This window comes from Prionailurus bengalensis, chromosome E1 (assembly GCF_016509475.1).
Source record: "Prionailurus bengalensis isolate Pbe53 chromosome E1, Fcat_Pben_1.1_paternal_pri, whole genome shotgun sequence".
In the NCBI taxonomy this organism is placed as follows: domain Eukaryota; kingdom Metazoa; phylum Chordata; class Mammalia; order Carnivora; family Felidae; genus Prionailurus; species Prionailurus bengalensis.
Window position 1 is genome coordinate 42,607,018 of NC_057347.1, and position 14,890 is coordinate 42,621,907.

The window sequence follows — 14,890 nt, forward strand, 5'->3', positions numbered from 1 at the left end:
GGGCTGGCAATGGGCCTGAGGGACACATACCTTCCTGCGACGGGTTTTGATCATGAATTCTCGGGCCAGGTGAGGAGCTGGTTGTGGCTCCAGGGGACGGATGACAATGCTCTTGTCCAGAGGATCACCGGGCACAATCTGAAAGGCAAAGTGGTTTCCAATGGTCCAGCACTTTTCTCTAGGACGTTGGAAATCTCACTTGGGATTTGAAAGGGGAACAGACCAGAGAAGACTGGCCTTGAACAGGTGGGAGGCCGCACTGGCCAGCCTGCACCATTTTCTCACCTGCCAGTGGTGGAAGACAGACAAGGAAAAGGCCTGCCCCTGGGTGTGAGTCCGCAGATCGGTCTCAAAGCCAAAAGAGTCAATGGCGGGGATGAAAGCTTTGATGGTGTAGAGAGGGGAGCCTGGGATGGGTGCATCCTGAGTCACGTGCCCCCTGCGACAGAAAAACAAAGGCTGAGTCCCTCATCCTTCAGAGACCAAAAGCAGAGAAGGAATCTGTCCCAAATATACCACAACACAGAGTTACCATCAAAGAAAGAATAACCACAATCGTGCTACAGTGGATGGAAAAGGCTGGGAGGGGGGCGGGGAGGGCTCAGTGTCATTTCCCATGGCAGCCAAAGGGGTAGTGACCGCTACATGAGAGTGGCAACACTGAAGGGACAAGGTCCTATAGACATTCCCCCACTGACACATTTCAGTACTTTCCCCGGGGGGGTTCTCCACTGAGAGGGGTCTAAGAAGGAATCTCAACTTTTTATCTGCAGTGAAGCAGGGGTCTGCCTTAATCCTTTCCTACTTCATTTTGAAAAAACAGCTCACTAGGTTCTAGGAGCAGGGACAGTACAGGAGGTCCACCTCCTTCCCCACGGAGCCCAGTTACTCTTGCGGTGCTCCTGCTCCCTGCACCATCCCTAACATGCCCACGGCTCACCTGCGCCTGGCCAGGACAGTATACACAGCAGAGACACAATCTGCAGGGGCCTGGACCTCCACGAAGTAGTAAGGCTCCATCAGACGAGGAGTGGCCTGCAACAGGGCAAGAAGAAAGGGTTCCTTAGCTTGGGTAAGGCTGAGGATTGAGGACCTGGATAGAGAAAAAGGCTGGAGGGACTGTGGTCTTGAGACCTGCATAGCTAGAATTTCCACATAGTGCCCCAGAGCAACTCAGCTCCACTCACTTACCATGAGGAAGGCAGAATAGACAACTCTCCTGGCCGTGGGGATGATTTGGCCCCCGCCCCGGTGCAAGGGCTCTTGGGCAACCACTGCATCCAGGATCTTAAACTTGACATTTCGAATCACTGGAAAGGAGATGGGGGAGTTGATGACTGAGGAGTGGTTCTGGTGCTAGTCAAGGGCCCACGCGCAGGGAGGGCACCAAGGAGCCTCTAGCAGCATGGCAGCTGTCTTAAGATCACAAAAGATATGGGACAAAATCACCCTGCAGATGGGTGTTCTGATAGGATACCAAGGCCTATAGCAGAGGACAGAAGTTAGGCACACATTCTTTATGTTTGTTTCAGGCCACGCTCAGGCATTGTAAAGCTTTCCTAGAAGTTTATGGGATTTTTTTTTCTTTTTTTTGTAGACACTTAATTGTTTTTGGATATAGAGTAAGTGCTAGGAATTGCACCTTCCTGCCCACTAATCCAACCTCGTCTATAAACCACTCCGATCCCATCTTCCTCTTTATACGTCTCCTCAAGCACATTCCTTCTCAGGACTGAGAAGCAAATGTCCGTCTAGAAATGACTTCCCTTCCGGGATGTCCCAGGCAATAGCACTTGGCTGGGGAGGGAGGAGAGGCGAGAAGAGGAAGCTGACCTAGGACATGGAATGGCCCCATGTACCCCAAGCTGCTTCTCCTGCCAGGTCCCGTACACGAGCCCACCCCACCCCACCTCATACACCCAGGCAAAAGGACCCTACAGGGCTGGAGAGGGGGAGGCAGAGGCACTGTCGGAACTTACACTCGTCACAGAGGGGCCCCTCCCTGGTTCCCCACTGGAAACCTTGAACAATGCTGTCCTTCACTGAGCCAAGAAGAGCCTTGTCCACCTGCACAAAACATGAGGGCCTGTGAGCAGTGACCCTGGCAACAATCAGTTTAGAGGGAGGAGAAGGTAAGTATACCGGTAAGAAGATTCACCAGAAGACACAAAATCCTTCTGGGAAAGGAAGTACACTTTGTAGTTTCTTCCACTCCACCGCAAAGAAACCACTGCTCGGCTCCCGTTAGTTATGCTGTACCTCAGAAGGCAGGGTATCATCCACCAGGATGTTGGGGCCGGTGGCATCAGGGCCAAAAGCCCAGATAGAACGGGCAGCCAGCAGATCCCAATCGTACTTGGTCTGGAAGAATTCTCCCAGTTTCTTCCTAGGGGAAGGAGGAGGAAATGGAGGTTTTCCGGCAGCTCTGCGATTTCTGCATCCTGGGGTCACAATTCCCGTCTTCCCGGGGGACAGTTTGCTTCCCAGAAGGACACGTGGTATCAGAGCCTGGGGAGGCAAGCCGTAGCGCCTCGTCTCCTTTCAGCCTTGAAACCAGAGCCACATTCTCACCTGTTCCACGTGATCTGGACCACCTCATTCTCTATGTCCTCGGCGAGGCCCTTCTCGAGAGGCTCAGCAATCATGGTGATCTTATTCCTAGTCAGAAAGGAAATGAGTAATGATGAGGATCAACAGAACTTGAAGAAGGGGCATTCCTAAGGAGGGGGTGACAAGGCAGTTACATCAGTAAAAGCCACAGGAGCAAAACAGAGCAAAAACGTTCATCTTCTGTCTTCCTTCACTTGAATCTACCACTCTTTAAAAAAGTAGGGTCTCAGGGCATCTGGCTGGCTCTGTCAGTGGAGTGTGTAGCTCTTGATCTTAGGGTTGTGAGTTCGAGCCCCATGTTGGGTGCAGAGATTACTTAAAAAGAAAATTTTAAAAATTCCCACAACAACAGAACTGTTGCCAGGGCAAAACTGTACGATGATCATATTATACGGAGAAAAGTGGCAGTTGGGACACTCATCCTTGGGGAACCTAGAGCAAAGAATTCCACAGCATCATGTCTACAGGCCTAAGGCATGAGAGTGCTAGGTTAAAACTCAAGCATCCTAAGCCCCCATTCTGAGACCTAGGGAGTCTCTATTTCCACAGTACTTGTGACTGGGGTGGAGTTGAGGAGGAAGGAAGAGAAAGTGTCCCCTGTCAGTCCCAGGGTCACTCTGACACCCAGCTCACTTCTTATTAGGCGTTTCAGCAAAGCACTTGAGGGAAGACGTCTCCACCACCGTCTCACAAAACGTGACAACGGGATCAGCCACCTGGGAAACAGAATAAATTGTTAGGCAAGATCTAATTTTGTTGGAAGGACAACATTCTTCCAAAGGGAATTCTGAGGTTCCCTTGGCACTACCTTTGTGACAAACCCCTGTCTTAATCAGCATCAGCAATGAGTACAATAGCAGGTGAGAAGTCCTTACCAGCACTAAGGAGACTGAGAAAACTTCGTGGAGTGTGGAGTTTCTGTTCCTGAGCCAAGAGTATGTGGGAGTCAAACCTGGGCCTAAAGTATCATCCCCCAAGGACGCTTTCAAGGTCTGTTCAGCCGTCCCACAACCACTCACTTAGCACCTCCCGTGGCTCTGTCACAGCTGACACTAGGGACTGACTGGTGGGATCCCCTTCCACTCTCAACACCTGGCTCTGAGTAGCAGAGCTCCTCCCTGAAGCTCCCACGTGGCCAGCCACCAGGGAACTCAGTATCTTCTAGACCACCAGTCCTGGGCACCTCAGGAGGAGGATCTAAGAGGGGTACTTGAGGGCGCTCTCTCCCACCACCACAGGAACTGGGAGAAAACGGGTACCATCTAGGAGACTGGGGCCATGCAATGGGCACTTTAATCAAGGGGCCATGTCACCATCTAACGACAAATCCAGGAGAACCAGTTCTCACTCTCTCCCTGAAACCCTCCGCTGAGCCCTAATCACCAAAGATGGGTTAACTGTATAACTGTTTCCTGAACAAAAGACCAAGAATCACTTTGGCTTGGGAGCCTGGACTTTAAACTATGACACAGAGAATAACCCTGCAGAAAGGGGCAAACCAGATCTCAAATACCTTCCCAGATAGGGAGCAATAGGTCATGCTTTTCCCTAACATGTCTCCTCCCCAATAGGGCCCCCCCTCTTCCCTCAGGCCTTCCAGGGGAATCAAGGGTTTGGTTGCTTATAAAATCAGTCTGGAGCCATGAGTCAAGCTCCTGGCCAGGCGGGTACTGAAGAAAAAGGATGCTGATTTACCTTGATGTCGATCTCTGAGTACATCTTCCGTAAATCGTGCATCACACAGTCGAGGTACAGCTCCCCAGTACCTAGAATCACGTGCTCCCCAGACTCTTCCACCTGAAACATAACAGGCCTGGTGGTCATAGCCTGGACCTCTTATGCCAGCAACAGCAGCTAGAAACAGAATCAATGCTAGAGCCCAGGAGGAGGTGCCCAAACCCACTATCAGAATCAGCCACTCCTCAGCATCAGTTCCAGCCTCTTCAAGAAGGATCAGTGGGGAAGTGACCAACGGGTAAATCCTCAGGACATCTGGACCATTCAGCATGGTGCTGCTGGGCATTAGGTCACCGATTTAATTTCCAGCATAACCGTTTAGGGAAAACCCTGCCCTAAGTCTTTGGACATAAGCTGACCCTTTAGCCCTGGCCAGCTACTCAGAAAAGTATGCTAGCAGGCTCAAGAATGTAGAAGGATCAGAATGATCACTTTTCCTTCTATATTTTCTGGAAAATCAATTCATAATATATATATATTTTTTTTTTTTTTAAGAAAGAAAAAAAAATTATTTCCTCACAAAATGTATAACTGTGATTGTCATTAATCCTGGTCCCTAATATTTCTTTTTTTTCAATATTTACTTATTTTATTTTTTATTTCTTTTTCTTTTTTTAATAATTATTTTATTTTTATTTAATTTTATTTTTTATTTTTTTAAATTTACATCTAATTTGGTGCAACAATGATTTCAGGAGTAGATTCCTTAGTGCCCCTTACCCGTTTAGCCCATCCCGCCTCCCCCCACCCCGTAACCCTGTTTGTTCTCTATATTTATGAGTCTCTTCTGTTTTTATATAATTTTTGTTTCCCTTCCCTTATGTTCATCTGTTTTGTCTCTTAAAGTCCTCATGTGAGTGAAGTCATATATTTGTCTTTCTCCGACTAATTTCACTTCACATAATACCCTCCAGTTCCATCCACGTAGTTGCAAATGGCAAGATTTCATTCTTTTTGATTGCCGAGTAATACTCCATTGTATATATATATATCCACATCTTCTTTATCCATTCACCCGTCGATGGACACTTGGGCTCTTTCCATACTTTGGCTATTGTTGATAGTGCTGCTATAAACATGAGGGTGCATGTGCCCCTTCGAAACAGCATACCTGTGTCCCTTGGGTAAATACCTAGTAGTGCAATTGCTGGGTCGTAGGGTAGTTCTCGTTTTAGTTTTTTGAGGAACCTCCATACTGTTTTCCAGAGTGGCTGCACCAGCTTGCATTCCCATCAAAGTATACTTTCTAAGACACATCTCTTTCTCATCTAAAGATACTGTGGAATATGAACACATGCATGTGCACTCGCAGCACCCCCCCCCCCCAAAACGTGTCTTGTTTTCAAATGACAGTAACAGACAGGGAATACTTGCTTTTGACATAGGCTGCTGGAAGCACATCAGAGACAGCTGGTGGACGTGAAGCAGTGGGCGGCACAGACCTGTCACCGGGGGCAGCTATTGCAGACCTTGAACATACCTTGGTGGTGAGGGATGGATAGCTCTTGTTGACCTTGCGCAGACCGTCCAGCATCTTGGGTAGCTCTGAGGGGTTGACTGGTTCCACAGCAATCTTGATAACGGATGTGGTGTTGAACTTCAAGGGGCGGAAAATCTGAGCCTGAGATTCAAAGTGCAGAGGAGTGAGGGCACGTGGCCTGAGTAGGCACCAAAGGTACAGAGGTCAGAGAGGAGGAGACCATTCCCCAACCAGGAGCCAAAGTGCTGCTGGGAGGCAGCCTGAAGGGCCATTTATTCCCATGTAATTTGGCAGAACAAACAGCAGGGAAAAGATAAAGCAACTGCTCCTAACTCCTAGCAACTGAGTGGAGTACAGGGAGAATCGAGCTGGGTCCGATCTAGAAGCTTCAGCCTGTGCTCAGGCCCAGAACCAGGAAGCGGCAGTGACTCCGGGTTAGTACCCTGTGAGTTCCCACGGGACCCTCTAGCTTAAACTAATCCAGTTGCCTTTTCAGAAACTCTACCTCCTCATTGCCTCGGGGTTCAGTTATGGTTGCTGTCTTCACAATTGGTTGATCAACACCTTCGATCAGAACCCAGTTGCCAGCAGGAACACGGTTCACCTCAATGTGGTACCTGGGGCAACAGATGAGTGAAATAAGGAGGGGTGCCAGGCACTGAGCCAGGAGCAGGGGTGAACCAAACATACATTCCATTAGTGGAGGGGTACAACAACCAACCATGTAACCTCACATATATGTATAACTGACCCAGGAACAATGGGGCCCCAACGCCCCACGTAGTTGAAACTCCACATATATGTTCTGACTCCCCCCAAAACTTTTTTTTAAATCTTTTAAAAAAAAAAAAAATTTTTTTTAACGTTTATTTATTTTTGAGACAGAGAGGGACAGAGCACGAACAGGGGAGGGTCAGAGAGAGAGGGAGACACAGAATCTGAAACAGGCTCCAGGCTCCGAGCCGTCAGCACAGAGCCCGACACGGGGCTCAAACTCACGGACCGTGAGATCATGACCCGAGCTGAAGTTGGACGCTCAACCGAGTGAGCCACCCAGGCGCCCCATCCCCCCAAAACTTAACTACTAAAAACCTACTGTTGGCTGGGGGCCTTACCGATAACATAAACACTCAATTAACACGTTTCGTATGTGCATTCTATATGTGTATTCTACACTGTACTTTTATAAAAAATAAGCTAAAGAAAAGAAAATGTTAAAGTCATAAAGAAAAGAAAATACATTTGCAGGACGATAGTGTATTTACCGGAAAAAAAAAACCCCACATTAAAGTGGACTCGTGTAGTTTAAACCTGTGTTGTTCCAGGGTCAACTGGAATTACAAACTGGTTAGCAATGGAAGAAAGCTCATGGTATTTTAGGAGGACAAAAGAGGAAAACCTAATTTCAGGTGGATACTACTGGTAAGCAAGGCCCTGCCCAAGGGGTAGAATGTAAGGAGATGCCAAAAGCACCACAGAAGATACTGCAACTCTCCTAGGCCATCAGTCCTCTGCCTTCTAGGGAATGGGTGGATTTGGAGAGGGAAAGGGGGCCATCGGCAAGGTACAGCAGGCACGTCAGAACAGGACTGCCTTGACTCTGCTTGCTAGCTAAGAAGCCGAACTTATGAATTCACAAGCAGCCCAGAGGTCCAAGGTAAGTCTGATGCTGCAGATAAGGAACCTATAAGGGATCTAGCAAAATCTTCTATCTTGGTCAAAGAACAGTCTGTGGAGGTTGGGAGACAATTTCTTTTGGGAAGAAACATAAAGGTTGTGACTTAGAAACACAGAAGAGGAAGAGAGGATTAAAAAGAGTAAAAATAGAAAACTTACAAAAGTTTATATAAGCCATTCAAAACTCAAAGCAAGGCTCTTGGCATTATCCCAACAGTAGCTGCCTTTTGGCCCTAGCAACTCTGGGTAGTAAGAAATAGAAGTCAACAGATGTGAGGGAGGGTCAGCTGATGCCCTATTGAAGTGGCCCATGCAGCTGCTGTGACAAGGCCAAGGCATGCCTCTATAGGCTACTATTGGCGGTACCTGGCCACAGAGATCCAAAGACGACCCACGGTGCATATCTGGGAGTCTTCCTCATCCTCCAGGGTGTAGTTCTCCCCCAGCACCTTCACGGGCTGCCCAGCATGGATGGTGCCACTCAGCACCCGGCCAAAGGCATGAAACTGAACTCCATCATCCGTGCTGTACATCTTGGTGGTGTGGCACATCAGGGGACCCTGGAGGTGGGGACAGAGTGCAGGCTCAACCACACATATTCCCAGGGTAAATACCCTTGTCTCTACCTCCTTGGACAGCGATGACATGGCTCTGCGAGGAGGCTGCCCAGACCTAGAGGAAGATGTGTCAATCTCCTGGGAAAATTCCAAACCATGCCCTACCCCCTGATTAGTTAGCAGATGTCATAGGCAGAGCAAAGCAAAAAAAACTTTCTCTTTTCTCTAGGAGGATGAGGGCAATGGCGAAGAAAAGCAGGTTTAGGATGGCAGATTGCCACTGTTAACTTGCAAGATTACAAGACTTGCTTGCCCCAAATTCCCTCCGAAGATGTAACACAATTCTCAGTTGGTCGTTCATGCTGAGAAATTAGACTAAGAACAGCTGGGAAAAAATTTTTTTTTCAATTAATAAATTAATTATTTTTAAAGTAAGCTGTGTAGGTCCAATGTGGAGCCTGAACTCATGACCTGGAGATCAACAGTCATATACTCTACTGACTGAGTTGGCCAGGCATCCCTGGGAAAGACTTTTTTTAAGTACATTTAAAAAAAAAATTATTTATTTTTGAGAGAGAGAGAGAGAGAGAGAGAGAATCCAAAGCAGGCTCTGGGGCTCAAACCCACAAACCATGAGATCATGACCTGAGCCAAAGTGGGACGCTTAACCAACTGAGCCACCCAGGTGCCCCTGGTAAGGACTTTTTTAAAGCCCAAAGCTGACAAAGTTAGCTACCATTCGTTGAATGTTTACTGTCTATCAGGCACCATGCTAAACACAACTGTAAAACTTTCTTACTCTTATTTAATTTTTTAACAGTCATATACATACTACTATCCTCATTTTATCCACCAAGACTCTTAGAAAGGTAGAATAATTTTCCCAAAATCATAACACTAGAAGTGGTAACCCTGGGTCTTGAATTCAGGCCTGTCTGACTTTGCTAACGGGGAGTGGCAAGCAAGGATGGAAAGAAGGCATCATTCCTATGACCAAAAAACAGTATCTCCAACAGAAGGAGGAAAAAAACCAGAAATGGGGGTTTTCCCTTACGTCAGGATCACAGTCGCTCATGGCCTCGCCGAGATCAGAATCCACACCGCCAGTGTAGGTGTGCTCAATCTTGGGCTTGGCGCCCACCTTTGGAGAGGGGATATGCTGCACACACATGTCCACAAAGCCTGTGGAGGGAGAAGACAAAGCCATTACTCTACACTCACAGGGGGAAGTGACGGTGAGTAATGGATCCACTGGTGATGGCCAGAAAGCTAAAAGTGCAGGGACTCATTTTCAGCTCTTAAGCTAGGGCACCGTGAGCCCAAGGGGAAGTACCACCTTGTTTCCTGGGAGCATGCTCTAAGAGCAAGAAGCAGGGCTCAATGGTTCCTTGAACTCAGGTGACAAAAATTTTCAAGTGTCTGTTATCAATCCATGATCTTTCATTGAATATAAGCACTTACTGAGCACTTACAATAAGTACCCCAGCTCTTCAGATCTACCCAGAACAATCCGAGTTGACTCTCTCTTTGGGAAATACTGCATATGTTTCTGTTCAATACATCATCCTGTTTTCTTTTCTTTTTTTTTTTAACGTTTATTTATTTTTCAGAGAGAGAGAGCAAGCGAGCAGAGGAGAGGCAGACAGAAAGGGAGACACAGACTCTGACGCAGGCTCCAGGTTCTGAGCTTTCAGCACAGAGCACAGCGAAGGGCTGGAACCCATGAACCGTGAGATCATGACCTGCACCCAAGTCAGACGCTTAACCGACTGAGCCACCCAGGCGCCCCATCATCCTGTTTTTCTAACAGCCAACAGGCCATGAAAGAGAAAACCTCCATTAGCACCTTGGGGAAAGCAGATCTGTTTTCAGTTGGTGTCTCCTACGTCAGATGGATGGCCAGCTGAGAATGAACTACTAGAATCATGCACCTGAGACTGCTGGGGCGCCTGAGTGGCTCAGTTGGTTAAGTATCCGACTTCCACTCAGGTCATGGTCTCATGGCTCGTGAATTCAAGCCCCATGTCGGGTTCTGTGCTGACAGCTCAGAGCCTGGAGCCTGCTTCAGATTCTGTGTCCCCCTCTCTCTCTGCCCGCCCCCTGCTCAAGCTCTACTGTCTCTGTCTCTCTCTCAAGAATAAATAAACATTAAAAAAATTAAAAAAAAAAAGAGAGAATCAAGAGATTGCTGAAGGGACCCTTAGTCATTACCTTTACTACCTCCCTTATTTTACAGATGAGAAATTCGAGTCACAGAAGAATCAGGTGGCTGACCCAGGTCTCACCACATGGAAGGGCCAGGGCCACAATAGGAACAAGATTCAGGTCTTTCTCAATAGGTCTAGGGCTCATTCTACTATATCGCCTGCCTTCTGTGCCACTTAAATAGAGGAGACAGGAGCTTAGGAGAAAAGAAATCTGAGCCTGCTGCTTTTCCCAGTATTTCCCATCGCTTATGAGTCTATTTACATCACTTATGAGTCTCGTAAAAATACTAGAACCTTGGAATCTGTTTCAACATCTCCTTTATTTGCACGCTCCTCCTGGTAGGGAAATATAATTGCTTTTGTTTCCCAAGATAGAGTTCTTGGTACCATCCACCAAAGGAAACAGCTAGGAGAAAAATGCAGGTGCTGTACATCCGGCTTGCAGTTTATTTAAAAAAGCCTCACATCTCTGCACATCACTGGAGTGAGGAAAAGGTCCCCCCGATACGTGTGGCAGAACATGACAGTGATGGGAAGGGGGCCATGAGCTCTTTTGTTACCTGTGAATTCACCAAAGAATTTTTTGCAGACCAGCCTGAGCAGGGGGCGGATATTCAGCTTAAGCTCTTCTTTGGTCAGATGAATGCCAAGCTCATCCAGGGTCCTGGGGAGGCTGGTGTCCACGTCACCCACAACCTGTGTTGGTACCAAATACCATGTCAGCTGTAATGATGGCCCCAGCATGCTGCCTGCTATAGAGGGCAAGGGAAGGCCAAAGGGCAATTTGAAGGGTCACTGTGCCAAGTTCTCTTCTACAGGGAGAGCTCTTGGCAAGGACAGCCATTTGGTTTGAGAGAAATCTTTGATATCTACTCTTCAAACCAATCCTGGGGGGAAAAGAGGGGTTGGTTAAATAAACCTGGCCCTCTCTGATGACCTTCAGTGCTGCCCCCTGGTGTCTGAAAAGCAGCATCTCACCCCACTCAGGAAATCCCTTACTCTTCCCTATTTAGAGACTTCTCAGATTTAGAGGATCACTGCACTGGAAGGAACCAAAAAAGGTCACCTAGCAGTCCATCTACTGGTAGGGCAAGGCCAAGCTAAATCATTCTCAGCAGACTCAAGGTCTCTAATGAGACAGACTCTATAAATTTCTTTTATTAATCCATTCCAGTCTGACACAAGATACTAAGTATTTTTCAGCACTAATAAATTTTAATCATGTTATTTTGTCTTGTTGCTATGTTTTACTCTTTTGTCAGCTGGTATGGCCACACACGTTTTGTGTATATGTGTGTGTTAACTGTGCACAGTGCTTATTAAACACTTGAATATTTTATAACTGTCTTGGGAAAAAGGTCTACGAAAACTCCCATACAGTGGTACCCCTTTACTTCTGCCTTTTAGGTAGCACAAATTTATGCAAACTCAATGTTATACTCTTTTCTTTGGAGAATCCTACATGTCTAACTGCATCCTTACCACTGTCTTTTTTTTTTTTTTTTTATAAAGTAAGTTATCTGTCCAATATGGGGCTTGAACTCACAACCTGGAGATCGAGAGTTGCATGCTCTGCTGACTGAGCCAGCCAGGCACCCCGTGATGCATCCTTTCCGATTTGACAAACATCACATATATACAGGCCCAGAAAAATCATTAAAAAGCAAGCTAATACAGTCATTCTTTTAATAGCTACAAAATACTTGAGAGATACCATAATTCATTTAATCAGATTCTCACTGATACACATTTAACTTATTTCCAGTTTGTTTCCCCTCTTATAAAATGTGTATACACACACACACACACACACACACACACACACACACTATACATAAACCAATTATATCTGTAAATCAAATCCCTACAACTGCAATTATTAGTTCTCAAGTATCAAATCTTTACACAAAATTTCTCCATTGCCTTTTCTTTCTTATCTTCCCCCCTTCACTCTGAAGGGCACTTCAGAGGCACTTAGAGGACCATAGATCTAGAAGACTGGTGAGCAACTATCCTCATGCTTAGTAAAACAAAACTGAGCAGGTTTAGGGGCAGGGGGAAGTCTGAGTTCACCAACTTTTGCACTCTGTGTTTAGAAGGGCAGGCCTGAACCAGGCAGCCTGACATTCTCACCTGAGCAAGGATCTTATACAGAGGCTCCAAGATAAACTCCACAAAGCTCCTCTGGGAGCTGCTGGTTGGGGCCTTTTTTGTGAATTTTCGTCTATTAAGAGGAAAAAAAAAAAAAAAAAGAGTTATGGGTGGCCCAGCAGGGAGAAGGCTGTGTCACTGACCCCAAGGGTGAATTTCCTAAGTTCTGAATCTGAGCAGGGTGAAGGGGAAGGAATGTGTATGTGATCATAACATTTCCAAAGAGAGATTCCCAAGAGAGCATATGGTTATGACTCTCGTGCATGCCTGAGCTGAGCTGTGAAGACCTCAAGAGAAATAGGCTCATCCTGTTAAGAGCTCATGAAGCCAAACCACTTAGAGGAGGATTATTCATGTTTAATAAAAAAGTAGGCTTTGGGGCACCTAGGTGGCTTAGTTGGTTGAGCGTCCAACTTTAGCTCTGGTCATGATCTCGCGGTTTTTGAGTTTGAGTCCCACATCAGGCTCACTGCTGTCAGCCTGTCAGCACAGAGCCCACTCCAGACCCTCTGTCCCCCCTCTCTCTGCCCCTCCCTTTCTTGCACTACCCCCCTACCCCTTCCCAAAAGGTAGGTTTTAATCTTAGGAACTCTTTCTCTGTCCTCACTTCCTGGAAAAATGTACGCCCCCTCTAGAGAGTCACTTCCCCACTCTACTTACGTTTTGGGGTTGAAGTAGATGTCACCCCAGAGTCTTTTAGCAAATTCCTGGTAGTTAATGTCACCTGTAAGAGAAGCCATATGATTATAATCTGCCTAACAAAGTATTGTTTGAAAGTCTGCATACGTGGCTCCAGATGTGTAAGTGGCTTATAGCTGAGGAATTCTAGCACGTTCCTTCCCAAGGTCTGGACATTTCCTTCTACCCAGGCAGGCAGACAAGGATACTGAGGCATAGACAAGGACAGGACTGGCCCAAATTAGACATGGCTACGCTGGAGCCAAAATGAGTACCCAGGCAGCTCTATGTCTAGGAAGCAAAGAACTGAGCTATGGACAAGGATACGGTTTATATGCTTTCCTTCAATAAAATAGGCCCAACCGCCCACATGCTATGCTCTGTCTGCACCTAAACACTGTTCCTTCCAGAAGTGGGGCTTAATGGCTCCTTCACTCTTCCCTGATCCACATAAGCTCTCTGCTGCCAGTGTGGGCAGTCTCCCAGCTGCAATGCCACGCTAAAGCTCAAACTAGCCCCAAGCCTCTGGAAGGCAGACATCTAGCCCTCTGGAGAGAAAACTCCAAAGCCTACCTTTGTCTCATCTTTTACCAATTAATATTTTTGGTTTGACTGTAACTCTTAATCCTGGTCAGGCTGAGCCAACGGTGGCTTTTAGAATTCAAGATCGTCTCAATCAAGAGCTCCTGTTAGTCAATTTGGTCACATCACCAACTGTGTCATGAGTATTTCTATCTAGATGATTTCACTCAAGATGCCATAAAGGATATTCATCACTTTTCCCCTAAAGCCACGCTCCCCTTCAGACTATTCCCCCTTTTATTGAGGCTACCTTGGCATTTCATCCAGGTTCAAAATCTTTTTCTTCCCCACGTTGCTAATTACCAAATTCTTCCCTTCTTTCCCACATTAGTTAGTGACTCTCTCTCCTTTGAACCACTGTGTCTTTTACACGCCTCTATTACTGCACCTTATAGTACAGCATACTCACTGGACTGAGTTGCTTGAGTGCTCACAAGAACTAGGCCTAGCATGCTGGAAGTTTAATAAACGCTCAGTGGAAGAAAGGGTGAACTTCTCTCTGGTTCTTCTCCTCCTTTTCAATCTCACTAATAACAGGAACCCAATATTCACGATCCTGTATCTGAGTACTGGTGAAAATGTCTAACCGGGTGTTCCTTCCTGTACCCACCCTTCTTCCTGGCCTATCTTCTATCAGCTTTGCATGTGTCAGCCTACCCCAATCTTTAACAGCTCCCAACTGCTCACAGGATAAAGTCAAAATTCCTTAACCTGGCATTCCAAGCCTTCCTCAATGTGGTCCCAACCCAGCTTGCCCACAGCTTTACTTCAACTCTCCCCTTTGGTGAAACAGTTCACCATTATTAACTAGGCCATGGGTCCAAACCCACCTCTGTGCCTCCTCTTTCAATGCTGCGAATCTAGAACTCCCAGCTCTCTACTCTCCACCTGCCCATGAAGCCCCATCTCCTCCTGCCCAAACTGATGCCATACACTGTTGTTCAACACTCTGTAGGTTTCCGTCTACCCCTTGGACAGAGTTCTTAGAAGTCAGAGATTGTTCCCCATGCGGTGCCAGATTCTTAGTTAAGAGGACATGACATCAACTGTGGAAGTACGGTGTGATAGAAAAAACATCAAGTAGATTCTAGTCCCAAGACCACCAGTAGGTTCTGTAACCCTGGGCATAGTTTTCCCATATGTGGAATGAAGGGGAAGGACTCAATGATCTCTGATATTCCTTTCAGAGCTGACTTTCTAGAAGTCCCAAA

At 46.8% G+C, this 14,890-nt stretch overlaps 1 protein-coding gene across 1 annotated transcript in view; it reads right to left on the minus strand.

Annotated features, from left to right (window-relative positions):
- EFTUD2 (elongation factor Tu GTP binding domain containing 2) overlaps positions 1-14,890 on the minus strand; it is a 40,999-nt gene that overhangs the window by 888 nt on the left and 25,221 nt on the right. The window contains exons 12-27 of the mRNA XM_043584744.1: positions 13,080-13,143; positions 12,402-12,492; positions 10,829-10,964; positions 9,116-9,243; positions 7,871-8,064; positions 6,333-6,444; positions 5,828-5,968; positions 4,306-4,407; positions 3,244-3,326; positions 2,572-2,658; positions 2,260-2,386; positions 1,980-2,067; positions 1,192-1,310; positions 941-1,035; positions 286-439; positions 31-138 (exon numbers count right to left, since the gene is read on the minus strand). Of these exons, the coding sequence (XP_043440679.1) occupies positions 31-138; positions 286-439; positions 941-1,035; positions 1,192-1,310; positions 1,980-2,067; positions 2,260-2,386; positions 2,572-2,658; positions 3,244-3,326; positions 4,306-4,407; positions 5,828-5,968; positions 6,333-6,444; positions 7,871-8,064; positions 9,116-9,243; positions 10,829-10,964; positions 12,402-12,492; positions 13,080-13,143 (1,829 nt within the window). The remainder of the gene's footprint in view (positions 1-30; positions 139-285; positions 440-940; positions 1,036-1,191; positions 1,311-1,979; positions 2,068-2,259; positions 2,387-2,571; positions 2,659-3,243; positions 3,327-4,305; positions 4,408-5,827; positions 5,969-6,332; positions 6,445-7,870; positions 8,065-9,115; positions 9,244-10,828; positions 10,965-12,401; positions 12,493-13,079; positions 13,144-14,890) is intronic.